Source organism: Moschus berezovskii, chromosome 8, assembly GCF_049115385.1.
Source record: "Moschus berezovskii isolate FMDL1 chromosome 8, NW_MosBer_1.0, whole genome shotgun sequence".
In the NCBI taxonomy this organism is placed as follows: domain Eukaryota; kingdom Metazoa; phylum Chordata; class Mammalia; order Artiodactyla; family Moschidae; genus Moschus; species Moschus berezovskii.
Genome location: NC_142467.1, coordinates 104,315,139 through 104,341,620, shown reverse-complemented (window position 1 = coordinate 104,341,620; position 26,482 = coordinate 104,315,139). Strand labels below are relative to the sequence as shown.

The following is a 26,482-nucleotide window of genomic DNA, read 5'->3' as shown; positions in this document are numbered from 1 at the left end:
GGCTGTCGCGCTGAGGTCACGGCGGCGCGCCGGGGGGGCGGGGCGGCGGGGGGAGCGATTTAAAGGGACAATGTCCCCCGAGCGGTGGAGGCGGCGGCGGCTGCGGAGGCCGCGGCACCGGCACCGGGAGCGGCAAGGGCGGTAGCGGCAGCGACGGCCGCACCAAAGAAGGGAGCGCCGAGCCCCGGCGCCCAGCCGGCGGCGCCGCCTCCCCGGTGAGGCCCGGCCCGGCCTGGGGAGCCCGCGGGCGGGGCGGAGCCGGCATGGGGAGGGGGAGGCCCCGGCCGGGCCGGGCCAGGCGGGACCCCCCGGGGCGGGGGGCGGGGCGGGGCCTGTAGGGGCGGGGCCTGGTCGGGGGCGGGGCCGCACAGGTTGGGGGGAGGAGCGGGGGTCTTGGGGCAGGTGTCCCCCGCCAACCTCGGCGCGTCCCGCGGGGTCTCCCGCCCCGAGGTGCACGGGCGGAGGGCGCATCGCGTGGATCCTGGCGCCCCGAGGGGTGTGCTGGCGCGGCGCGGCCACCACCCCTGCGACCCCCTGGGGCGTCCAGGAGGGAACCCCCTTCCCCGCGCTGCCAAAGTGCTCCGAAGTTGCGGTCCCGCCCGTTCCCCGCGGGCAGTGCCCACCCGGTGGGCACCCGCAGGTGCTTTCTCGGGGCCTGGGCAGGGACCCCCCGCCACAACGGCCAGTCCACGGATAGGCCCCCTGGGAGCCCCCAGGCCCTCGAGGGCAGCGCCTGCAGCCAGGCCTGGAGCCCCGGCCCCGCCCCGGTTGCCTGGGATCGGCCTCCCTACCATCTCCCTGGGGAGGGCGCCTCATTCCTGCCCTTCACTTTTCGCCGTTACCTTGAAGGTATTTATAGGTGGAGAAGACAGCCCGCACCCCCCATGGCCTCCCCAGGGACCTCATTTCTGGACCAGGAGCTCCATCCTTCCCTTTTGCCCGCAGACTAGAGAGATCTTGGGAGGGTGGGATGGAGGAACCCAGGCTGGGTATGCATGAGGGGTAACGTTGGGGTGAAGCAAGAGGGTTAAGCCTGGGGTCACTTGCGGCTGAGTGTGAGGGTGAAAGGGTTAATGCAGGAGAACCCTAAGGTTGTGTGTGGTCGGAGGGTTGGAATGTGGGAAAAGTGAGGGGTAACTGAGCCAGGCAACAGGAGTGAGAAAAGTGCAGGGGTCATGATGGGGGGACTTGAGACAGTGTATGGGATCAGAGTGTAGCAGTGCTGAGGCACGCGCCTAGGATATGCATGTGCATGGAAGTGAGTTCACAACCGGGAAAAGTGCAACCACGAATGAATGAAGGGAGGCATCTAGGAGAAGTAATAGGTTTAATGCTGCGAGAAAGCAAGGTGTCTGAGTGTGAATGCTGTGAAGTGGGGGAAACTGAGGCAGTGCAGAGAGAGGAGCTGTCGACAAAAGCCGAGGCGTTCTGAGATTAGAGACTGTTGAGATCAATGTGCAAGGATAGGGCCTGAGCACTATGGACTTGCTCATCTGTGCTTGGGGGGTAAACTGAGGCAGCAAGCCACAAGGGTGAGGACAGGGGCTTTGAGGAAGGAGACACAGGCGGAATCCCTTTCCAGCCCGCTCTGAGCACCTGTCTCTCTACCCCCTCCCCAGACCCACAATGCCTCACTGAGCCAGGCCAGCAGCTGAGTGGAGCCACGCAGACAGCATCTATGGATGGGCCCCTGGCAGGCGGCCTGGCCGCCCCAGATCGTCCTCGAGGCCCCGAGAGACTGCCTGGCCCAGCACCGAGAGAGGACATCGAAGGTGGGGCCGAGGTTGCTGAGGGGGAAGGTTGCATCTTCCGGTCTACCCATTACCTGCCTGTCACCAAGGAGGGCCCTCGAGACATTCTGGATGGCAGAGGTGGCATTTCTGGTAAGAGGGTGGGCCCTGTGGCCCTGAGGGAAGCATCCAGCCAGGTCCCCAAGGCTCAGGTCCCCAGTCACCCAGTCCATCAGGGGCTGAGTTGGGATCCTGAGTCTGGGATCTGGGTTTTTGCCTTCTGCTTAGTTTCCCATTTTACAGTTGTGAAAACAGAGGTCTCAGCAACTAATGACCTGACCAAGCCCTGCCCCGGTGGAGAGCAAGGAGCTGGGACTTGACTCAGGTCTGCCTGGCTTCCTTCTCTGAGCATACTAACAGGTTCCAGATGCTCAGCTTGGCACCCCTGAGCTCCCCTCCCTGAACCTACCTGTTCTCCAGGTATGCCCCCATTCCCGTCAGTCTATTCCAGTTCCTTCTTGCTGCATTGCACTGTCTTGGTGAGTCCCACTTCTGAGACAGGGGCCCAAATGGCTTATGCCCCCTAGTGGCTGGGGAGCGACTGGACAGTCTGGGATGACAGCCATCCCTTTATGCCTCAGTTTCCCAACAAAAGGGGATCTCGCACCATCCCCACCTAAAGAGTTGTCCTTCCGTCATTAAATACTTGGCAACTACCATGTGCCAGGCTGAGTTCTAGCTGCTGGGGATACAGCTATAAGCAAAAGTGACAAGAGTCCCTGCCCTCAGGTACCTGACTTTCTAGTCGGGGAGACAGACAACAAGCAACTATATAAATAACATACAGGCAGGTAGTGACAGGTGCTATGAGGGTATTAAACAGAGTGCCAGGATCATGCCTGGGGGGACCTGGGAAAACCTCCCTGAAGGGGTGGAATTTGAAACAGCAGGTGCAGAGGCTCTATGGTAAGGAGGAGCCTGGTGTAATCAAGGGCCAGGCAGGAGCCTGGTGTAGCTAAAGAGTGTTGGGTATGGTATAGGCTGATGTACTCCGTGTCTCCCTTCATCTCCTTGGCCTTCTCTAAAGGCCTTGGTTTCTAGGAATCTCCAAGCACCTCGTCGTGGGTCTCCTACATGCCAAGCCCTTTATGTGATCATCTCCTGTCATTCTCAAAAGAACCATGTGGGGTAGCCTCGGTTATTATTATCCAGTGATAGAGATGGGGAAACTCAGATCCTGAAGTGTCAAGTCAGTTCCCAAGGGCCCACAGCCATGCAGTAACCTGGCTTGACAACCCTCATCCTTCACCACCACTCTATGTCAGGGCATCCTTGACCTGCCCCAGCTCACCTTAGTAAGGCTCATGATGCTCAGTTACTTACAGAGCATGGAATGCTCACTTCCTCAGGGCTGGACACTGGTGCGCAGCCAGGGACCCAGCATACACTCCACCTCTGCTGGACCCTGCCATCTGGGGTCAGACAGACAGACCAGCCACCAGCTGTTAAGACGTAGTTGCAGAGGTTGCAATGGGGGATGGCCAGGCTCGGGGATATCCGAGTCCTGGATGAGGAACCATGAGTCAGGCGGGGGACATCCAGACAGGGGGCTCCACACATGCAGCGGTGTGGAGGTGACAATGGTACCCGAAGGTGTCATGCCAGAGGATGAGAGGGAAAGACCCCTGCTCAAAGAACCATACCCTCCCCCAAACTGTTAGGAACCCAGGCCCAAGGAGAGGCAAGACTGTGTCCTAAGTCATGCAGCTGACCAGGGCAGGTCCAGGACTTTGACTCTGTGGGAGTCCTGGGAAATGGACTTTGGGGCCTAGGGCCCTCTTTGGATCTGGCTCTGAGGAATTGGGCATTCTGCTCTACCTGGCAGAAGTCCTAGGTCTGAGGACTTCCCTGCTGGTCCAGTGGTTAAGACTCCACGCTTCCACTGCAGAGGGTATGGGTTCGATTCCTGGTCAGGGAACTAAGATTCCCACGTGCCACGTGGTATGGCCAAAAAAAAAAAAAAAAGAAGAATCGCAGGTCTGGAGAGAGGGATAAAGTAGGTAGGTGGGTAGGTGTGTACTCACTCCTCCTGGGGAGTCCACCAGGGTCCAGGGCACGTGTCTGGGGAGGAGGCTGGGTGTGGTTGCTGAGGAGGGATAGGTCTATTCCTAACGGTGCCGCTGAGCACCTGGGGCATGGGGTGAGGGCTTGACTTGGAGTAGGGTCACGGCCTGGGAAGTGGAGAAGGGTCTGGGCTTCAGACAGAGTGTCTGCCCCACTGCCCTCTTAGCCCGTTCCACCCCGCCTTCCCTAGGCACCTGCCCTAGGAGTCTTGTGATGCCTATAAATAGGAACAGCCTCTGAGGCTGCCATTCCATGCTGAAGCCTGGGCCCTCCTTCATCCCCACCTAGTCCTGGGAGCCCCTCAAGAGCATTCCTGGAGGGGCTCTCTCCAAACTCCTCCACCTAGACATGGATGAATCCACTGCCTCCTCTGTCCTCCATTATAGCTGTTGGCCTGGAGCCCCCATGGCCTCACCTGCAGCCCCTCACGCAATGCTTGGCTTCTCTGGTTGGCCTCCTGGGTGCACCTGCAGCTTGGGGGACTGGGATGGTCCATATGGATTTCTGAAGAGTCTGGTGCACGCCTGGCATTGGGACCAGGGAGCTAAGGGACGAACAATGCATCCTTTCTGCCCTCATGGGGTCCCAGGTTGTGCAGTGAGTGGGCCTGAGGTTCTCGGTCAAGCCTCCACCTTCCAACTTGGGGAGTGTCTGAGCCAACCCTGAACCGCAACCTAGGCAAGCCACCACACTTCCTCCCCCCACCGCTGACTCTCTGGATTGAGCATTTACTCTGTGATCTTCCTTGGTGCCCATAACTGGCCCTTCGAGACTGGGGCCGTAGCTGTTGCCCTTATATCGAGGAGGAAACAGGCTTGGAGTGAGAAAGGCATGCCCTTCAGTTTCCTGCTTGGCCTTGAACTGGATCTGTCTGACTCTGATGTCTAGACTCTTGGCCACTTTGCCAAGCTGCCTGGCTTGGGCTTCAAGATGCTCACGGACACCCTTCTTATTTTCAGTTGCTCACTTTTAGACCCTCTTGGGGACCCCAGATGGCAGGAGCCAATGAGGGCCCCTTGGCACGGCCATCACTGGGGGCTGCATCCAAGGTGCCTTGTCTGAACCATAGGGTCTTCTGGACCCCCTCCCAGCGGTGGAGGCCACTGGATGAGCCCCCAGTTCCCCCAAGAGTCTTGGATACGGGACCCTGCTTGGTCTGCTTCCTCCAAAGCACCTAAAAATAGGTGCTTCACTGGAGCCGCTCAAACAAAGAGGCCAATACGGCCCCCTGGCTCGCGGAATTCTTAGACAACGGCAATTGCAGAACCATCAAATCTGGGACACTCGGAATCTCAGGAGCTTGGGGTCCCAGAATCCCAGAATCAGGACATCTGGACCCTCAGACTTGCGTGAACTGGCTGGCCTCTCCCAAGAAGCTCACATCTGGGACTCTTGTGTTCTCAAGAGACACATTTCCTGGGGTCTCACTCCCTTAGCTGGTCCAGGCCTTCATTCCCCAAACCTCGAACCCTCTCCAGCACTCCCCTGACCCTTGCATCCGGGCTCAACCCTGACCTGGCCCTGCTCCCCATCCATCTACCACAGAGCTTCTCAAAGGAAGGAGATTCTGCCCCCAGGGGACACTGTGGCCACGTCTGAAGACAATTTTGGTTGTCACGACTGCAAGTTCAAGGCTGGGGGTGGGGGTGGCTCCTGGCATCTGGTGGGTGGAGGGCAGGGGTGCTACTGAAGATCCGGCAATGCACAGGATGCCCCCCGACCCCAGAGAATGATTCAGCCCCACAAGTGAGCAGCACCACGTTTGAGAAACTTCTAAATGATGCAGACTCCTGTATCCCATCACACTCTCACCTCCTGGCAGCCACGTGCCAGTCATGTGCCTTCTCTTGGGCTCCGCAGAAAGACCCTTATGGCGGTGAGCACAGCCTGCCGACCCCTACCCTCCACCCTCACCAGCTCTGAATTCTTTGGCCCCTGATAGTCAGCTCTTAATCTCCTGGGCAAATTGGAGAGTAGGGGATTGGGAAAAGTATCAGTACCAACCCCAGCGCTTAGCCCTCTTTCTGGACCATCCTCAAATTGAAGCTGATCCAGCAATTGCATCTGTTGGGCTCTGGATGGGGCACAAGATCTACCAGTGTGTTAACCTTGGCCCCAGCAATTGGCCTGTGCCCCGACTGGCATGCTTGCCTGCATCAGGCGGGCGCGGCAGGAAGAGGAGGCACAGGCCAGGATTCCTGTGGTCACTCCAGGCATTGGCTCCACAGGCGGATAATGGAGAGTTGGCTCTATCTGTGTGAGGGTTCCTAGGAGGGATGTGATTCCAAGTTGTAGGTCTGAAATGGGGTCTGGGAGGCAGGAGGCAGGGACGGGCCCTCTGCAGCTCAGGCTCAAGGGCTCCTCACTCTTCATCCGGCAGCTGTTGGTTGAGAACCTGTCATGTGCCAGGCACTGAGATGCTGCAGTGAGAGAGGCCCCTGGGGTGGGAATGTGTGGCTTATGTGCCAGCAGAGGACCCTGGCAATTTCAGAGAGTGCTAAGGAAAGAAAAGAAAAAAGGCAATGAGCGAGAAAATCATACGGGCTCAGTTGGGCAGGTGGCCAGGGAAGGATTTTCCAGGCAGAGGGAATAGCCAGTGCAAAGGCCCTGAGGCTGGAAAGAGTGAGGTGGGCTTGAAGCTTCATGAGCTGTCTGGGCAGAGTGAGAGAGGGGTGAGGAGAAGGCGGTGAAGCTGGAAAGACCCGCAAAGGTCTGACCTCACAGGGCCTTGCAGGGGGTAGTTGGGAATCTGGCTTTTATTGAAGGTATGATAAGCCAGGCAAGTTTTTACCAGGGTGTGACTTTAAAAAAAAAAGATCACCCTGGCTGCCAGGTGGGGGACAAAGAAAAGAGGACTGCAGGCAGCAAGCCCTGGTGATCCCCTAGGAAAGCCAAGAGGACTCCTCCAGAGAAACCCCTTCGGGGCTCAGGAGTAGAGGCCAGAGGCCTCTCAGGGGAGAGGGGTGGGAAGCCAGCTGGGCCCTTCCTAGGTGCCCGGTTGGGCTCCCGGAGTTGGGGTGCTGTGAAGGGCCCCGGCCAGGGGGACCCCAGCCCCTCAGGGTCTCCCCTCTCTGTTGCAGATGGGCAGCCCCATCCTGGCCTCAGCGAAGCCCTTCCCCGTGCCACCTCCGCCACCCATCGGATCAGCAGCTGGTGAGTTGCCACGCTGGCCCTGACCTCAGGGAGGGCAGGGGGGCGAGCAGGACATACCTAGGCCCAAGAGAAGTGAGACGGGGTCAGGAGGGAATCAGGACACCAGGCAGGAGGAGGTGGCTTCCCTCAGGCAAGCCCCTGGGCGCTTGCAGTGGGTGGTGGGAGGACTGGGGTAAACACAGACAGTCAACTCTCATTATCCCTGCCGGGAGCAGGGCCAGAAGGCCAGGAGCCTGGAGGTTGGACCCTTGGAGTCCTGTCTCTGCCAGGTGACCCTTAGAATAAGGTTCAGCCTCTCTGAGTCTCAGTTTCCTCATCTGTAAATGGAGTCCTCGTAGCGCATCTCACAACCTCACCTTGAAGACCAGAGGGATGTAGCATCCGAGCAGGAATCAATAGCAGTGCTGGTGGCAGCAACCTTTTATTAAATGGCTTGAAAGTGAAACTGTTAGTCACTCAGTCGTGTCCGACTCTTTGCGACCCCATGGACTGCAGCCCGCCAGGCTCCTCTGTCCTTGGGATTCTCCAGGCAAGAATACTGGAGTGGGTAGCCATTCCTTTCTCCAGGGGATCTTTCTGACCCAGGGATTGAACCTGGGTCTCCCGCATTGCAGGCAGATTCTTTACCACCTGAGCCACCAGGGAAGCCCCCTATTAAATGGATGGGCAGGCACTAATGTGTAACAGCATCCATATTGGGATTAATTATAGCTCTATTATTTAGCACTTTCTGTATACTATGCTCTCAGTGCGGGACTTTACCCCACTGAATCTTTGCCATAGCCCTGGGAGGAGTGGTCCTGTTAACATGGACGGAACCCCATGATTTCTGCTCAGCCTCGCAGTGGAACCCATCTCCACATCTGTTCCATGGGCGTGATTCATAGCCACTCATGGAGGCCAGATCTTGAAAATGAGAGAAATCGATCAGGAACAGTCATAATAAGAACCCACATAGGTTGTGGGCCTACTGGGAGCTAGGCTTCAGGCCAAGTGAAGCGTTTCCCAGCACTGAGATGTGTCACATTCGCCCTGCACTTCACGGGGTCAAGGTTCCCATTTGAAAGCTTGTGGTTGCCATCATTTAAATAAGCACCTGCAGCGTGTTAAGTTTTCATTGAATCCGAGTGTGAGAAAACTCCATCAGTCACTGAATACAGGCATGGAAGCTCTTGGTTCTCGGGACTTGTCCCCATTTTTAGGGCTGGAAAACTGAGGCTCAGTGAGGTTGCTGTGCCTCCCCTTACCCCTCAAAGGTCAGGGTCACTAGAGCCACAGGCTGTGCAGGGCCTGACTCTGCTCTCCTCCCAGGACGGGAGACGCAGGGAGGAAAGTGCATTCTCTTGAATGGTTCCTGCTGCTGAGCTTTACCAAATTTGCTGGAAAGAGGAGACTCAATGAACAAATCACTCCAATTTGGGGAGGACCAAGACAAAAAAAGCAGCCTGCGGTGTAACCAAAATGGGAAAGTCAGCTAGGACCCTCCCAGGGGACAGATGAGAGTTGACTGTGCCACCAGACTTGGAGACATTCCTTGTGATCCCCGCTGTGGTCTCTGCACACTCCGCCCCTGCCCCCACCCCCCACAGTGCAGCAGGGCTGGGTTCCATACACAGGCATGAGCCCTGGGAGCTGAATCTCGTATTTGATCCAAATGCTCTGGAAGGGTTCACACATACTCCCCCGACCTCCCAACTGACACCCACACACTCCCCACCTCTTAGAGGTGGCCCACGGGCTGAGTTCTCTGGAACCTGTCTCAGACTGCCTGGGAACCACCCCCACCCCCTCACTGTCCCTTGCCCAAGGAAAGGAAACCGAGGCCTGTGGCTCACCTGTCCCCATTGGCCCTTCCTTGCAGCTGCTGGGATGGAAGCAGCCTGGACTTCCAACCAGGCTCCCCCTCACCCCATCCCCTGGGCCCCCCGGATGGCCGGGGGCCCTGGGAGCACCCCCTGATTCAGGAGGCTGGGGAGGACCTCCCATCTGAGCAGAGGTTCGAGGATTCCGTCATCGTGAGAACGGTGAAGCCCCATGCTGAGCTGGAGAGCTCCAGAAGGTTCTTGTACCACCACCAGGGGGAATCGAAGGTATTTGAGAAGGTGCCCCGGGGCCGCCCCAGGTTCGACTGGCTGCACGATGCAGATGAGGCGGTCCCGCTCCAGGACGCGGGGCTGGACCTGGACTTGCCTCCCCAGCCACCACCCCTCACCTCCTTCAGGACAGTGCTTGTGCCCGTAGACGACACCACAAAGACGTTGGGTGGGCCGGTGGTGGGCACCAGAGAGCACCTCGCAGGCCTGGAGGGCCTGACCCAGCCGTCCGAGTGGAGCCTGCCCCGGTCCGCCTCAGAGGTGGCCACGCAGACCTGGACGGTGAACTCGGAGGCGTCTGTGGAGCGGCTGCAGCCGCTGCTGTCCTCCGTCCGGGCGAGGCCCTACTTGTGCGAGCTCCTGGAGGAGGTGGCTGAGGGGGCAGCGAGCCCCGACGAGGACGAAGACGAGGAGCCAGCCGTGTTCCCGTGCATCGAGTGCAGCATCTACTTCAAGCAGAAGGAGCACCTCCTGGAGCACATGAGCCAGCACCGCAGAGCCCCGGGCCAGGAGCCGCCGGCTGAGCTGGCCCCGCTGGCCTGTGGTGAATGTGGCTGGGCCTTCGCCGACCCCAGTGCCCTCGAGCAGCACCGCCAGCTGCACCAGGCCTCCCGGGAGAAGATCATCGAGGAGATCCAGAAGCTAAAGCAGGTTCCAGGTGATGCGGGCCGGGAGGCACGACTGCAGTGCCCCAGGTGCGTCTTTGGCACCAATTCCTCCAAGGCCTTCGTGCAGCATGCCAAGCTGCATGCACAGGAGCCACAGGACCCAGCAGCCCAGGAACCCTTCGGGGGCAGCAGTGGGGCGGGCAGCCCAGGCCCCGACGCCACCCCCCTCGCCTACCAGCCCTACGGAGACCCTTCGGGCCTCAGCGCCTGTGTTTTCTGTGGCTTCCCTGCGCCCAGCGAGAGCCTGCTCAGGGAGCATGTGAGGCTGGTGCACGCCCATCCCCACTGGGAGGAGGAGGATGGTGAGGCTTTTGAGGAGGAGGGCCCTGCCAGCCGGCCCGGCACCAGCCAGGATGCCTACACCCGATTCTCTGAGGCCGCCGACTACTTTGGCAAAGCTGAGCCACTCTTGGCCCCCACGTGGCGGGAGAATCCTGCTGGATACGACCCCAGCCTGGCCTTTGGCCCAGGCTGCCAGCAGCTGGGCATGAGGGATTTCCCACTGTCAAAGCCACTCCCACACTGCTCGAGCCAGAGGCCCCTGGGAAGGCCAGCCTTCCCCTCGCCACTAGCATCTGCCGCCTACTCCTTACAGACCAGCAGAAGCAGGAGTGCCGTCCAACCTCAGGGGCTCCCAGCCCACCTGGAGGACCAGAGGCACCCGTGGAGTGAAGAGGAAGACGAGGAGGAGGAGGAGGAGGAGGAATTACTGCTGGCCTCGGAGATGGACTTTCCCCCCGAAGACAGGGTCTTTGCGCCGCCAGCCAGCCCCGGCCTCATCCCCCAGCCAGCCCTGGAGTTGAAGCGGACGTTCCGAGAAGCCCTGCAGACGGCGGCGGCCTCGCGGGCACAGCAGCAGCAGCTCAGCGGGGCAGTGCCGGTAGTGCTGGTGGCAAGGCTCGGGCCGCGAGTTGTGGCTGCGGCGGCCAGGGCCCCCCCAAGGCTGCAGCCTGAGGAGCCGGGGCTGGGGGGCGCCCACCCCCTGGACTTCTTGCTCCTGGACACGCCACTGGGCAGCCCTCTGGGGCTGGACCCATTCCTGGATGGGGACCCAGGGGTGGCACTGAAGCCTGAGGAGCGGAAATGCCCCTACTGCCCTGACCGCTTCCACAATGGCATCGGCTTGGCCAACCACGTGCGGGGCCACCTGAACCGCGTGGGTGTCAGCTACAATGTGCGGCACTTCATCTCCGCTGAGGAGGTGAAGGCCATCGAGCGCAGGTTCTCCTTCCAAAAGAAGAAGAAAAAAGGTAGGGTGGCTCCACTCCAGCACCCACCTCCCTCCGAGGCCAAGGCCGGGGAGACGCACAGCTGGGCGGCTGAGTCCTGAACCAACAAACCCTCAGTCTAAAGCCTCCTGTAGTGCCCAGCAGGGTGAAGGCAGGGAGCTGGGGCCAAGGTCACCGCATCAGAGGAGATGTGGGGACATCCCAACTGTCTGGCCCTTCTAGTAGCTGGAGTGTGGCCTGAGGAGTCAGCCCCAGGCAGAAAATATCACTGAGTCCTTCATTCGACAAATCTTTATTGAGCGAGGTCACCACAATGAACAGAACAGGAGTCCCTGCCCTTCTGGAGTGCACAGTCCCAGAGGCATAGTGGGACCCTGGCTGACTTCAGAACCCTGGGGCTGCCTGTGAGGTATGCTGATTCCCAGGCACCAAGGTTCTGATTCCAGAGGTCTGTCTCCACATGAGTGCCCTGGGGAGTTCTGGTACTGGCAGACATGGAACCTACGTCGGGAGGGGCTGGTATGGTGTTTGAGAGTGTGTGTGCGCGCACTGCGGGGAACGGACCGAGGACTGACTGCCACAAAACTAGGCAGTTACAATGTTAAGGGACCTGGGCTGTGGTGGGGGCAACTCAGGGAGGGGTGTGGGGAAGCCCAGAAAAGATCGCCAACTCTGTCTGGGGAATCTGAGCAGATTCCCAGAGGAAGGCGTCCCACCCATTGATCCATTGCTTCATTCAGCCAAGGTTTCATTGATAACACTGGGGTGATACAGACATGAGCTCTAGAGGAAAGAAGGGTGTTAATCAAACACTCGTCCAAATGACTGAAAGTCCATCCTGGAGAAGTATTTCTGGGGGTGAGGTCCCTGATGCTCTGAGCTGTGTGAAGGGAGACAGTGGAAGACCAGGAAGAGAAAGTGAGCAGATGCAGGCAGGAGCATGTACAGCAAAGGGCAAGGGAGGCATCCAGGGTGAGGGCCAGCACTGCGCATGTGAGCCACTGGGGGAGTGGAGGATGTGGAGCAACACACCCCCTGACCCCCGCCCAGGCAGTCCATGTCCTCTCTCTCTCCCCACAGTGGCTAACTTCGACCCGGGCACCTTCAGCCTGATGCGCTGTGACTTCTGCGGGGCCGGCTTTGACACTCGGGCTGGCCTCTCCAGCCATGCCCGGGCCCACCTGCGTGACTTTGGCATCACCAACTGGGAGCTCACCGTCTCACCCATCAACATCCTGCAAGAGCTGCTGGCCACCTCGGCTACTGAGCAGCCCCCCAGCCCCCTGTGCCGTGAAGCTGGGGTGCCGCCTAGTGGCTTCCTGACCTCCCGCCGGCCCCGCTTACCTCTTACAGTGCCCTTCCCACCCACCTGGGCAGAGGACCCTGGGCCAGCCTACGGAGATGGTAAGGGGAAAAGGGGCAGGCAGGGCTAGTGCCCTGACCCTTCCCAGAGGCCTGGAGGGATGGAGGAGTGGGAGGCGGGCCGCCACTCTGCTTTCCTGCAAGTGTTTTCAAGTCACTTTACCAAGTAGGTTGACTACTGTCCTGCCACTTAGGGGTCATATCTATTTCACTCGGTGGCTGGGCCAGGGCTTTGTCTAGGTCCAGTTCCTGCCTGCCTTGCCTGACAGTGGTTTTAAGAGGCTTACTGATCTCTTTATTAGGAGCTAGATACTCTTCTAAGCCTTTTACAAATATGAACTCATTTATATCCTCATAATGACCCTTTAAAGGCAGGTGTTATTATCCCCATTTTACTGATTAGGAAACTGAGGCTCAGAGATCTTCATTAGTATGCCCAAGGTCATACAGCTGAAAGCATGTGGAGCTGGGGTTTGAAAGCCCAGAAAGCATAAGCTTCAGAATCGTTGATCTTAATGATGTCTCTTACCTGGAGCAGCACTGTCTGGTGGAACTTCCTGAGACAATGGAAATGTTCTCTAGAGACTCATACTGTCCTACAGGGTCACCACCACTGGCCACATATGGCTGTTGAGTCAAAGGCAGTTGGTACAAGTTTAGTGGTGATCAAAGTGGACAGTGTAGATCTAGAGTTTACATTCTAGATTTTCAGTGGTGCCTACAGTGTCCATCTGGGTTTCCCAGATGGCTCAGTGGTAAAGAATCCGCCTGCCAATGCAGGAGCCACAGGGACGCAGGTTCGATCCTTGGGTCAGGAAGATCCCCTGGAGGAGAAAATGACAACCATTCTAGTATTCTTGCTGGGATAATCCTGTGGACAGAGGAGCCTAGCGTGCTATTGTCCACGGGGTCACAAACAGTTGGACATGACTGAGCAGCACACGCATGCACTGTATCCAGCAGCATTGAAAACCCCTCCCTTAAGTGAGTGCTTGCTGTGTCCCAAAGTTTCATCTCCCTTACACCTCAAAACAATTCCATGGAGCTAAGAATTTCTGTGTTCCTGTCTTTTGGATAAGGAAACTGTGGGTCATCCGCTTTGCCACAGCCACAAAGCAGCACAGCTAGACTTCTGAACACTGCGTCAGGTGGTCTCATCAGAGGCTTGGGATGACCCAGAAGTAATATTTTGGTGAAGGAGCCTGGGGCCGGACTCCGTGGAGGAAGTGGAAATATGAAGGACTCAGCCTTACAAAGCCTGACTTTGTGGGAGTCTTTACTGAACCTCACAGGAGAAAAACTCAGCAGTGAGGAGAAAGTAGGCTCTGAGGAATGGAGAAGGTACCTGAACACGGGAATTGTCCAGGGGCTGCTTGGGGCCAAGGGTTCCTTCTGTTTCTCCTACCTGGAGTTTTCAGGGTGCTGGGCTTCCCAGGTGGTACTAGTGGTAAAGCACTCATCTGCCAATGCAGGAGATGTAAAAGATATGGGTTCAATCCCTGGATCAAGAAGATCCCGTGGAGAAGGGCAGGGCAACCCACCCCAGAATTCTTGCCTGGAGAATCCCACGGACAGAGGAGCCTGATGGGCTACAGTCCATAGGGTCTCAAAGAGTCAGACACGACTGTAGTGACTTAGCGTGCGCGCGCACACACACACACACCCGCGAAGGGAAGAGTGTGGCTGTTGAAGCCCCCTCCCCTCCTTGGAAAAGGAAAAGATTTGAGGCACAGAGAGAGGATAGTGGTTGGTTGAGGTCACACTTCAGGGAGAGGCGGAGTGGGGCCATGACCTCAGGCCTCTTGCCTCTGTGAAGACTATCCCCTAGGCAATCAGCTCACACACCTGGCTAGGTTTCCTGGTGTCTCAATGGTGGCTGGGAGGTGCAGTTTGCTCTGAAGATGGCTAGTCTCAGGTGGGAGTCGGGGAGGGGGTGAAGGGGGGGACAGGAAACAGTTTATAGGCTCAAACCTTGGCCCCTTCTTTCTCTGACTGTCCTGAATGTCAGGCTTACACCTTTTACTTGGCACCCGGTTCAGGCACCCAGGGGATGGCAACATGCAACCAGCAGCCAGGTTTTGTTTCTACCAGAAGACCAATGTCCCAGCCCCCAGTTAGTGCTGAGGAAGCTGACCATGTCACTGGGACAAAGGAGTCAGCCTGCTACCGCACTGGCCCTGTCCTTGGGGGGTTAGGGTTATGATCAGTCTTTCAGTGACCACGTTGGGGGTGACAGTGTTAAGGAGTGGTTGAGAAGATCCTAGAAGCCTTGAGGAACGATGTCCAACAGTGGGGCCAGGTCTGGGCACCAACCACGAGAAGCAGCCATCCTTAGAAGGATATCCCATGCCTCCCAAAGTGGGCGGTAGGAAGCAGACTTCAAGTTGGGGGCGGGGCAGTGGTCAGATGCTGGTCCCACCCAGCTGTCAAGTAACAGCTGGGGGCAATCCGTTTAGTTTAGGAGAGGGAGAAGCAGACTGCGCCTGAAACGTGGTGCAGGCCTTGTGTGGAGTTCAGTAGGATTGCCAGACAGCGCCGTTAGGGGACAGCTGGATGCCAGCATGATGTTGGGGGATCCTCCTGGTTGGGGATCAGGGTCTTCCAGGATTCCTGACCCGGAGGGGAGACTTCCAAGGAAGGGAATGAAACAGTGTCCCCGGGCAGGTCCTAGCTCCGCCCATCGGGCTCTAGGAGCCTGGATGCTGTTAAGGCGAATGCATGTGGCCGGAGGATTCCCATCGTAGTCTTACAGAAGTCCAGGGTACGGGGAGAATGTCTCGGGCAGTTGAGACCCGGCTAGAGCAGCAATTGTCAGCCGCTAGTAGTACTGCGTCGGAGAAGGCAATGGCAAGCCACTCCAGTACTATTGCCTGGAAAATCCCATGGATGGAGGAGCCTGGTGGGCTGCAGTCCGTGGGGTCGCTAAGGGTCAGACACGACAGAGCGACTTCACTTTCACTTTTCACTTTCACACATTGGAGAAGGAAATGGCAACCCACTCCAGTGTTCTTGCCTGGAGAATCCCAGGGACGGGGGAGCCTGGTGGGCTTCCGTCTATGGGGTTACACAGAGTCGGACACGACTGAAGTGACTTAGCAGCAGCAGCAGCAGTACTGCGTGCGTGAGTGCGCGAGCTCTCCTCTGGTCGGGCGGGGACAGGGGTTCGTTCGCGGTGCTCGGCGCTCGGCTGGCCGCCCTGGGCGCACCCCGAGGGGTGGGGTGGGGCGGAGCGGAGCAGGCTCCGCGGCGGGGGCACTCGGCGTTCGGCTGCTCTCGCCTGGGGCGGCCGCCCCGCGTGCGCCGGAGCCAAGATGGCCGCCTCCACCGCCCAGTGCCGAGTGACAAAAGCGGAGAGCAAGGCGGCGGCGGGGCCGCGCGCGGGGGGCGCCCGTGAGCGCGCGCCCGCGGGGGCGCCCCCGCCGGGCCCCCCGAGCCCGGGCCCCGCGGCTCTTCCCGCGCCGCCGCCGCCGCCCCCACCCCCGCCGCCGCCGCTGCCGCCGCGGGACGGGCCCAAGGCCGAGCCGGAGCCGGGGCCCGGGCCCGCGCCCGCGCCGGGTAAGAGCCCGCGCCGGGGTGGGTGCGGGGAGGGCAGAATTGGCGTCCCGCCCGCCCCCTGCTGCGGCCGCCGCCCCAGACACCCGCCGTCCAGTCTCCGGAGCTTCCCCTCCCCCCAGGCGCTCCAATCGCGGGCACCCTGGGCCTCCTGTCGCGGCTCGCAGGGTCCCGAGCTACAGAAACACTCTCCGCCGCCACTTTGCCGAACCCTCACCCCATCTGACAGATAGCCGCTAAGCTCCTTGGAGCCCCTGGTTTGTCTCTCACCGCAGCCTCTGTGCCTCCGGCGCGGAAACCGACTCCAAGTTACTTCAGCCTTGACACGGTCGCTGCCCCGACTGACAGATGCGCCCACTCCACCCGGAGACTTTGACAAAGTCCTCGGCGTCCCAGGCGCCCACCCCCGCCGAACCCCAACTTCCTTGCCTCTGTAGGACTCACACTGAGCCGGGGACCTAGCTGTCCGTCCCCCGCACCCCCCTCCCGCCGCTCATAACACGGAGCACCTCCAGGACCCCATCTGACACACCATTCCTTCATTCTGATCTCTCTCCGTGCTCTGAACGCTAAAACTCGGACTCAACAGGCCTCTCAGGCCCCTTTCTCCAAAAAATTAGACCATGAAAACTCACCTTTGATTCCCTGTCCTCGTTTACATTTTACCCAGAGAAGCTTTGCAGCCTGATGGATGCCTCAGAAACTTATGAGAAAGTTCAGTGATTCCTATTCTCACTGTCCCCAGTCAGGTCCCCAGCTGTTCCAGGCTCACAGTTCTTACCTTTACCCTTTCCTTGGGCTTAGCTTGAGATAAGACCACCCTAGGGCCCCCAGTTGTCTTGCCTGGTGGAGATTCCCCACAAGTCTTAGGGAGCCTCCCTTCCAGTCCTGTGCTGCCTGCCTCTGCACTGTCTCTGTGGCCTCTGACCCTGGCCTTTTCTTTCCGAATTCCCCTTCTGACTGCCACCTACCTGTCCCCCCACAACTGACAGATGCTCCGCTCCGCAGAGAGGAGCCCAGAGACATCTCTCTGCCCGGAGAGATATTTTCTCTGAGATTAGCACTGCGTCCGGTGACCTGTCTGTGCTGTGGTAGGTGGAAGCCGTTCCTAGTCTGTGCTGTCAGTTGGCGGCCTCGACATCCCTGCGTCGTATCGGAGCTCGGGGTTATGGATGGAGCCTCAGCTTTCATGGGGTGAGCTGCGTCCCAGAGTGAGAGCAGACACCAAGGATGAGGAAGAAGGCTCCCACTACCACCAGCCCTACGCCCCTGGCCCTCCGTCCTCACAGGGGTAGACAGCCCACACCTTACCTGGGCTGAGCCTGTCTTCCCAACCTCGCAGGCCTGGGTTCTGAGGAAAACGCAATGGTGGCCATGGACTTGGGCTCCCCCCCGCTTCCCAAGAAGAGCCTGCCTGTCCCTGGGCCCCTGGAGCAGGTGGCCAATCGGCTGAGCAGCAAAATGGCTGCAGAGGTTCCTCATGGCAGCAAGCAGGAGCTGCCGGACCTCAAGGGTGAGTGGCACAGGTGACAAGTGTGCTGGCCAGGCTGGTTATGCTCTCAGGGAGCTCTTGGGCTGGAGGGTTAATGTGGGGGGGGGGGGCCTAGGTTAGCCACAGCTTTCTCTCTGGCATCTCATGGTACCAAGCAGACCCCCAGCTGTCTTCTCTCTCGAGGTTTTGCTGCCGCGGGCATGCTTGGCCTCGAGCCCTGGTCAGGGGAGGGGCATCCAGAGAGGCAGTGGTCATCAGGAGCGCACCCCCAGACCAGTTCATTTGCTGACTTTGATCGTTGGTAGCTGTCTGATCTTCTGCATGAATCTGCTTTGTCCGCCCATTGCTTCTCAGGTCGTTACTCAGTAATGGCAGGCACTGTGCTGGCCCCTTGGAATGTGAGAGACGCAAAACAGACCCGGTCTTTGTCTTTGGGGGTCACTGCCATTGGGGGACAGCAAGGCAGAGAAGTAGAGACGAGGGCTCAGCAGAAAAGCGTGCAGACAGGGCCCCACGGAGACCACGGCTGAGGCCCCCAGCCTAGCATCTGGGGCACGAGTTAAGCTACTCTTTAAAAGAGTGTGTCTAGCAGGTCAGCGTCTGTATGAAAACCTGTTGCCAGGACACCCTGGTACATTAGAAATGTGAACAGCATGCCACTGACGACCACCAAGGGCTTTGCCTCCTTTGGGCACAACTCTTCCTCCCCCTCTCTCTGAGATTCAGTTTCCTATATTTGAAAACTGAACAGGCTAAATCCTGCCTCATTAGGATCATTTTAAGTGTGGGAGGGGTTGACGGAAGCCAGGAGCCTGCTTGAGCGGGACCCCAGGGGGAGGAACAGCGGGAGAGGAGAGCCTGTGCAGCCTCACAGACGGCTCTCCCGGCCTGATCTCACCCTCCAGCCCAGAGCCTGACCACCTGCGAGGTCTGCGGTGCCTGCTTTGAGACACGCAAGGGCCTGTCCAGCCACGCACGCTCCCACCTGCGGCAGCTGGGGGTGGCCGAGTCGGAGAGCAGCGGTGCCCCCATTGACCTTCTCTACGAGCTCGTGAAGCAGAAGGGGCTGCCTGACACACCCCTCGGGCTGCCCCCAAGCCTGACGAAGAAGTCCAATTCGCCGAAGGAGATAGTCGCTGGAGCCCCACGACCTGGCCTGCTCGCCCTGGCCAAGCCCCTCGACGTCCCTGCTGTCAACAAGGCCATCAAGTCGCCTCCCAGCTTCTCAGCTAAGGGCCTGGCCCACCCGCCCAACTCCCAACTCCTTAAGAAGGCATCGTTGACCCTGGCGGGCTCCCCTACCCATAAGAATCCTGAGGACAAGAGCCCCCAGCTGTCCCTGAGCCCCCGGCCAGCCTCTCCAAAGGCCCAGTGGCCCCAGTCTGAGGACGAGGGGCCCCTGAACCTCAGTGAGTGCGGGTCCTGGGAGCTGAGGGAAGGGTGGGGCCTCAAGCTGGGCCACGGGGCTCGGGGTGGATGCGGTGGGGACTGTAGCGCCTGCGTGTCCTGGGTCGGCTGGGTCAGAGCGTGTTAATTAAGGTGCTGTGTCTCCAGTTGAGCATGTTACCTGTCTCCCGTTTCACTTCGCCATCCTTCCCCCTGGAAGTCTGGCGGCGGCTACTAAGCCTGCCAGGATCATCCTTGCCCCTTAGGGCCACTTTTGACCTTCTCTGGGCCTGAGGGTTGGGGCAGTGAAGGTAGCCAGGGATCCCATGGGGCACCTGGGGTCCTGCAGGTAAACAGGTGGGCCTGTGCTTGGCCCCATCTTCACATCCTCTTGTTCCTGGCGTCCTTTGCAGAGGTATCTCCATGCCCAGGGCTGGAACTGTACCTCTTGGGCTGCCTGTGGGCATGGCAAAGAAGGGCTTGGGAAGCAACTCCCAGTTGTGAGCAGACTTAACAAAGGGCATCTCTTAGGAATTCAGACCTCCCCACACATATGTGGGCCTCAGGGTCTGAGAGTAAGCCTAGGGTCTAGCCCCCTGCCCAACAGGGCACCCCAGTTGCACCTCATGTTCCAGTGAAGCTGCTTCCACGGTCTTCTGTGCTTCCAGGAGCAAGGGTCTGAGCAGGTGTGCCCTTGGTTGTGTGATGCCTGGCAGCCAGTGTGCCCCTGCTTTGTCACCTCCAGCCCATCCTGCACAGCTTCCATGGCTGAGCTGCCTGGGAAGGGGGCCTGGAAGCCTCAGATTGTGCCATTAGAACTGGACCACTGCCTCTCTTCCCTGCTGTCTCCGTAGCCTTAAGCTCTGTACACTCACCTTGACGCCAAAGGCCTAGGCAAGGAACATGACTTTCTGCTTCCCCAAACCTCATAAATCCACGGCATCGAGTCTTGGACTCCCACCAGCCTGGGCCGCCGAGACTCACACCAGGCCTTCCTGCCTCAGTCCTGGAGGGCCGGCCGAGGTGGCGGCCGTGAACCGCCCCCCTGTGTTTTGTCTCCGCAGCTTTAGATAGTGACGGGGGCAGAGAGCTGGACTGCCAGCTGTGCGGTGCCTGGTTTGAGACCCGCAGGGGCCTGTCCAGTCACGCCCGCGCCCACCTGCGCCACCTGGGCGTCAGCGACCCGGATGCCAAGGGATCCCCCATAGACGTGCTCCACGGGCTCATCCGGAGGGCCGGCGTCCAGATCCGCCTCCCACTCGGGCGGGGCACCCTGGCCCTGCTGGGGCGGCCCCCTCCCGCTCCTGCGGCCCTCTCCTTGCTCCCCCCCCCACCGCCGGCCAAGAGGGCCAAGCTGAAGGCCAAGGGTACGGCCAGCCCCTGGGGGAAGCAGGACCTCCCGGCCGCCGCAGCCGCTGGCATTTTCTGGGCCTCTGATGTGGAGCCGTCTCCTCTCAACCTCTGTAGGTCCTCGCTTCAGCCGCCCCCGTCCTCCCTGCGGGCCCTGGAGCCCCTCCCAGGGTGGGGAGTCACAGCCCTGTCCCTCCTCCTTCCCTGCTGAGGCCGGGAGTGGACAGGGACCCTTAGCAGTGGCCCAGTTCTGCCCAGAGATCTTGCTGGCCTTTGGCTGCTAGGCCTTCTCTCTCGGCCTTTGACCTTCCCTCAGAATGAAGGCCAAGGGTGGGGTGCTGCCTCTTGGTATAGAAGGTGCCCATGGTTGCCCCTGGTCCGGATGGCAGGGCTACCACTTCCTGCCCCCATCCCGGTTGGGACCCTCAGAGCTGTGGCGTCTCGGTTCTGTCCTTTTTTCACCAGGACCCAGGGCCCATAGGCGCTCTCTAGAGCCTCCCTACGCTCCTGCCGGGTGTCTGCCCCCCACCCCCACCCCGCTCCTCAGTTCCCTCCCTTGCACTTACCCTCCATCACCACCCCAGCCCCTGGACATGCTGTTGTCCACGCCCAGCCGACCAGGAGACCCACAGGTGATGATCCTAACAGTGCCAGTGAAGCTAACCGCCCCTCTCTCCTGCTGCAGCCTCGGGCCCGGAGCCAGCACGCGACATCCGCTGTGAGTTCTGCGGAGAGTTCTTCGAGAACCGCAAGGGCCTGTCGAGCCATGCCCGCTCGCACCTGCGTCAGATGGGCGTAACCGAGTGGTACGTCAACGGTTCACCCATCGACACGCTGCGGGAGATCCTCAAGAGACGGACCCAGTCCCGGCCTGGCGGACCCCCCAACCCATCAGGGCCTAGCCCCAAAGCTCTGGCCAAGGTGGTGAGCAGCGGAGGTCCTGGCAGCTCACTGGAAGCCCGCAGCCCCGCGGACCTTCACCTCTCACCCCTGGCCAAGAAGTTGCCGCCGCCACCAGGCAGCCCCCTGGGCCACTCACCAACTGCCTCTCCTCCTCCCACGGCCCGGAAGATGTTCCCAGGCCTCTCTTCACCCTCCCTGCCCAAGAAGCTGAAGCCTGAACAAATGAGGGTGGAGATCAAGCGGGAGATGCTGCCGGGGGCCCTTCATGGGGAACTGCACCCATCTGAGGGTCCCTGGGTGGCACCTCGGGAAGACATGACCCCCTTGAACCTGTGTAAGTGTGACCCCGGGCAGGACAGGGAGAACAGGTAGAGGGGTCTTCCCCTCACTTCCCTTGGGGGTACCCGGAACACTCAGGGTTGAAATGGAAAAGGAAGTACACAGGTCCAGAGAATAAGGGGCTAGCCGAGAGTTCCTGCTATGCAGACCCCCAACTGAGTGAGCTCCTTGATGATTCTTCATTCCTGTGAGGGAGGCAGAATTGTGTCATTAGGCAGTGGTAAAGAGATTCTGTCTGCCATCTTTGATTGATTGGTAGTGGCTACCATCCAGATTCCTAGGGGAAAAAGCACGCTTGTAGGGATCAGTCAGTGATGTCTGCCATGGGCAGGAGTGTAAGTGCTGGAAATGGGTGTCTTTCTGATATTCCCAGTCACTAAGCACTTGATATTTGGAGTTCAGGTTAAAGTCTCAGCTGCTCCAGAGTCTAGCAGTACGTGACTTTGGACAGTTTCCTCTTTTGGAAGATGGAGATGCTTGTGCTCCCAACTCTACAGTTTTCCGAAGTGGTGTAAAGCACTTAGCTTTAATGCCGAAACAAAGCTCCATGTATGCAGTAGTTGTAACATCCCTATGACAGCAAGAGTGCTCCCCTCTCGAACTGTCACTGTGCTCACTCTGCTCCAGTTGGTTGAGCTACTGTGTGCCGAGCAGGTAAGGACGGCCCAGGCCTCTGCCTTAGTGCTCACATGCGTTCCACGACTGCTGTAAACCACGTGTTTTGAATTGCTCCTGCTTTAGACCCCAGGAACACAAGAGAGGTGGTTTCCATCTCCCATTTTACAGAGGAGGAAACTGAGACTCCCAGCTTCACACAGGGAGGCACAGCCAAGCTTGCAGCTGAGTCCAGGATCCAGGGAGCTCTTGCTCCTCAATCCATCACAGTGTCATAGGGAGTCATCGTGAAGCCAGCTAGAAGTTGAGGTGACAGAAGCAGCAGAAGGGCTGGATCATGTGCTCAAGGGCCTCTGGAGGCAGATGAGGGAGTGGGTCCATTCAGGTCTGGGACTGCATGGATGGGCAGCGGGGCACATAACACTGACCTTGAGCTTGGAGGCTTCCTGCCAACAGCCGCCGCCTCCCTCTCCCCTCCCACCCCGACCCACTGCAGCATCCCGGGCAGAGCCGGTGCGTGACATCCGCTGTGAGTTCTGCGGCGAGTTCTTCGAGAACCGCAAGGGCCTGTCAAGCCACGCACGCTCACACCTGCGGCAGATGGGCGTGACCGAGTGGTCCGTCAACGGCTCACCCATCGACACGCTGCGGGAGATCCTCAAGAAGAAATCCAAGCCATGCCTCATCAAGAAGGAGCCACCGGCCGGAGACCTGGCCCCTGCCTTGACCGAGGATGGGTCCCCCACAGTGGCCCCTGGGCCCATGCAGGCCCCCTTGCCCTTAGCACCGATGGCTGGCCGGCCAGGCAAACCTGGAGCTGGGCCAGCCCAGATTCCCCGTGAGCTCAGCCTGGCACCCATCACTGGCACCAAGCATTCAGCTACCGGCTACCTGGGCTCTGTGGCAGCCAAGCGGCCCCTGCAGGAGGACCGCCTCCTCCCAGCAGAGGTCAAGGCCAAGACCTACATCCAGACTGAACTGCCCTTCAAGGCAAAGACCCTCCATGAGAAGACCTCCCACTCCTGTAAGCAGTGGGCGGCAGGGTCCAGGGAGGGCAGCTGCCAGGGCCTGTTGGGCTGGGCAGTGCTGTGTCGCTCAGCCCCAGTGGGGGTCAAGGCGCCCGTGGGAGGCGGGACTGACTCCCGACCTGGGCAGTGCCTTCTGGGTACCCCTGCTCCCTCGGGGCTGGGGCTCAGCAGCACCCCCTCTGCCTGCAGCCACTGAGGCCTGCTGCGAGCTGTGTGGCCTTTACTTCGAAAACCGCAAGGCTTTGGCCAGTCACGCCCGGGCGCACCTGCGGCAGTTCGGCGTGACCGAGTGGTGTGTGAACGGCTCACCCATCGAGACGCTAAGCGAGTGGATCAAGCACCGGCCCCAGAAGGCGGGCGCCTACCGCAGCTACATCCAGAGCGGCCGCCCCTTCACCAAGAAGTTTCGCAGCGCCGGCCACGGCCGCGATGCCGACAAGCGGCCGCCCCTGGGGCTGGCCCCCGGGGGCCCGGCTGTGGTGGGCCGCAGTGCTGGGGGTGACCCAGGGCCCGAGGCTGGCCGGGCAGCCGACGGCGGCGAGCGGCCTCTGGCAGCCAGCCCGCCAGGCCCCGTGAAGGCTGAGGAACACCAGCGTCAGAACATCAACAGTGAGTGCTGGAGGGGGGTCACGAGCCGCCCCGGGTCCTCTGCCGTGCATTTCCCCTCAGCTACTCTCCCAGCCCCCCTCCTGTCGAGTCGTCCACTCTGCCTCTCAGCTGTCCCAGGGCCCAGGAGGTGTCCAGTCACCAGCCGTCCGGACCCAAAATTCCCACAGCATCTGCCCCTCACTCGCTAAAGGCAGGAACCTCCTCGGCGGCCTTGCCATCTGGCTCATCTCCTGTCCCTTTCCGCGCTTTTCCCCACCTCAGAATTTGAGCGCCGACAAGCCCGCCCTCCAGATGCCTCTGCGGCCCGGGGCAGTGAGGAGGCCAATGACCTGCACCAGAAGCTGGAGGAGGTGCGGCAACCTCCGCCCCGGGTCCGGCCAGTCCCCGCCCTGGTGCCCCGGCCCCCCCAGACATCACTCGTCAAGTTTGTGGGCAACATCTACACCCTCAAGTGCAGGTATGCAGCCCTCCCCTGCGGGAGGGAGGGAGACTGCCTGCCCAGGGCTGGGCCACCAAAGCCTCTGACCCAGGAGCCCAGGGTCGGGGACTCCTCACAGACATATAACCCGCAGCCTTAGGCCCAGACCTTGAGCTTTATAGCCTGTGAGACCTGGTTTCAGTTGCCGGCTCTGACACACAGTTTAGTGACCTTGAGCAAGAGTTTCCTGCTCCACACCTCAATATTCCCATCTATAAAATGGGATTGATAACAGACCCACCAAATAGATTTGTTGTCAGGATTAAAAGTTGTGTAGTTACAAAACACTCAAACTGTACCTGGCACATAGTAAGCAGTTGGCAAGTGTTCGCTGGATTAAGAGGGGAAAAGATAGGTCTTAGTTCATTGTTAGCAAAGTCCACGCATCCACCAGTGTCCAGGAAACACTGGGATGCGATGTTCCTGCCTCAGGCCACACAGACCAAGTCAGAAGTAGGATTCAAACCCAGGACTCAGAACCATGAGCTTGGGTTCTGGATATGAGGCTGAGAGGGTGAGAAGTGGGTGAACTGGGACTGTGAGTCAGGTGGTTGGGAATTAGTGCCCAACCCCCCTTTCCCTGGCTCCCATCCTTCTCTCCTGGGGCCTGGCAGGGTTGCGTTTGCTTCCCTGGGATCCCTTTCTGTCTCAGAGCACCTGCTTCAGTCACCTGACAGAGGTGTTTGGGAAGCTCAATGACCCATACCTGGCACCTGAGCTAGCAGACTGCCCTGAGCATAGAGAGGGTCTCTCCAGGGGACTCTGCCGCGACCCCATGGTGGATAGAGGTGGCTGTACGGAGGAAGACACCGAACCTCTGGGTCCCCCTCCCTCACATCCTGGGCTTGCTGTGTTCACAGTGAGGAGCAGCAGTTGTGCCTGACGCTCAGGGTGCAGCCAGGGCTATGGTTCTGCCTCTCCTTACTGCAATGGCCACTTCTTCCTCTCTCTGTTCCCCGTGCCCCCCCAGGTTCTGTGAGGTGGAATTCCAGGGGCCCCTCTCCATCCAGGAGGAGTGGGTGCGGCACTTACAGCGGCACATCCTAGAGATGAATTTCTCCAAAGCGGACCCCCCGCCGGAGGAGCCTCAGGCCCCACAGGCACAGACAGCGGCAGCAGAGGCGCCCTAACACAGAAGCATTCCAGACCCCCTCTCACGCCACCTTTCTCTCCTTTTTCTCTTCTCTCCTCCCTCTTTCTTTTCTGTTTCCAAAGGAGCAAGCCAAAACCTCAAGCCGGCACCTTTCACGGGCCGGGCACACTACAGCCGGGGCACCAGAAGCCAGCTAGCCACCCTTCCCCTAGCCCGAGGACTCTGGGGCCACACACAGGGCATCTTCCTCCAGCCCACACCCACTCGCCTTTTTGGTTCAGCAGTGGCAGTGGCCAGGTGTCTGGCGGCAGCCAGTGCGTTCGCAAGGGAGGAAGACCAGTGCTCTCCCACGTCCAGCAGCCAGGCAGGCTATTTTTGCCATCTGTGGCCACTTGCAAAGACCCCAAGGACCCCTGTCCTGGTTCCTTCTTGTCCCTGCCCCTGTGAATATCCTCTCACGCACGCACGCACGCACTCACAGACCTCGTGAGACCCGGGAATTGGCCCCAGCCCTCCAGTTCCCGAGTCGAACGACTACCACATCACGCCACGGTGCTTGCTCAGGAGAAGGCACGCTCCCTCTGAGGCCCTCTGCCGGGGCCTGGGAGCCCCCCACCTGAGCCCACAATGCCACGGAAATCCTTGTTGGCCACCTCCCCCTCATCCCTTGCAAGAGTGGCCTTCCCAGCCAGGAAGAGCTCAGAGCTGACAGCTGCCTCCTGCCGTGTCATGGCCCCCCCAGAGTCTCGGGGGCTCTGGGGCCTAGGAGGGGGTGGGGGTGGGACTCTCCTTCCCCACCCTCACCCCCTCCCTCTTTTCACTGTTGCTTTCTATGTATAGCTCCCTAGACCTTTCACTTTTTTAAAAACGCGTTTTGTGTAGAGAATTAAGGAACGTGGATCTTTTTATTTTGCAATCCTGGGCCAGCTAGAAACCGGGAGCCGATTGCCCTTTTAACTTTTTTCAGTGGCCACATTTTGGTTATCGATGTACCTAGAAGTATGTAAATTAGATTAAATTTCTCTTCTGGAAACACCCCGGGGCAGGCAGCCAGCGTTGTGTTTTTCTGTCGAGTGGACAGGCTGGCATTGTCTGTCTGGCAGCCAGGGCTGGGATCAAGCCACCTCCGCCAAAAGCCCGTGGAAGCCCTCTGGGTTTTCCTGTTGGCCGCCAAGCCCACCAGACCTGTCTGGGGATGAGCCCAAGTTCCCAGCTGTTGGCCCTCCATGGCATGGCTGGTGGTTGGGGGAGGGGGCAGCGGGTGGGACTCTGGCCAGG

The 26,482-nt window shown here is 59.6% G+C and overlaps 1 protein-coding gene across 12 annotated transcripts; it reads left to right on the top strand.

Moving 5' to 3' along the window:
* The first annotated feature begins 50 nt into the window (after positions 1-50).
* WIZ (WIZ zinc finger) lies at positions 51-26,241 on the top strand. Of its 12 annotated transcripts, XM_088839119.1 has the most exons (14): positions 51-215; positions 850-989; positions 1,620-1,883; positions 6,935-7,007; positions 8,869-11,018; positions 12,078-12,401; positions 17,254-17,424; positions 18,309-18,812; positions 19,854-20,252; positions 20,825-21,376; positions 22,493-23,020; positions 23,214-23,633; positions 23,895-24,090; positions 25,082-26,241. In XM_088839119.1, the coding sequence occupies exons 2-14, from the start codon at positions 971-973 to the stop codon at positions 25,239-25,241; spliced, it is 5,760 nt and encodes a 1,919-aa protein (XP_088695245.1). In that variant the 5' UTR covers positions 51-215; positions 850-970; the 3' UTR covers positions 25,242-26,241. The 12 variants fall into 12 exon arrangements, with proteins under 12 accessions (XP_088695245.1, XP_055287259.1, XP_088695250.1 ...); XM_055431284.2 differs by lacking the exon at positions 850-989; XM_088839118.1 differs by lacking the exon at positions 51-215 and having other exon boundaries at positions 403-989.
* The last annotated feature ends 241 nt before the right edge of the window (positions 26,242-26,482 follow it).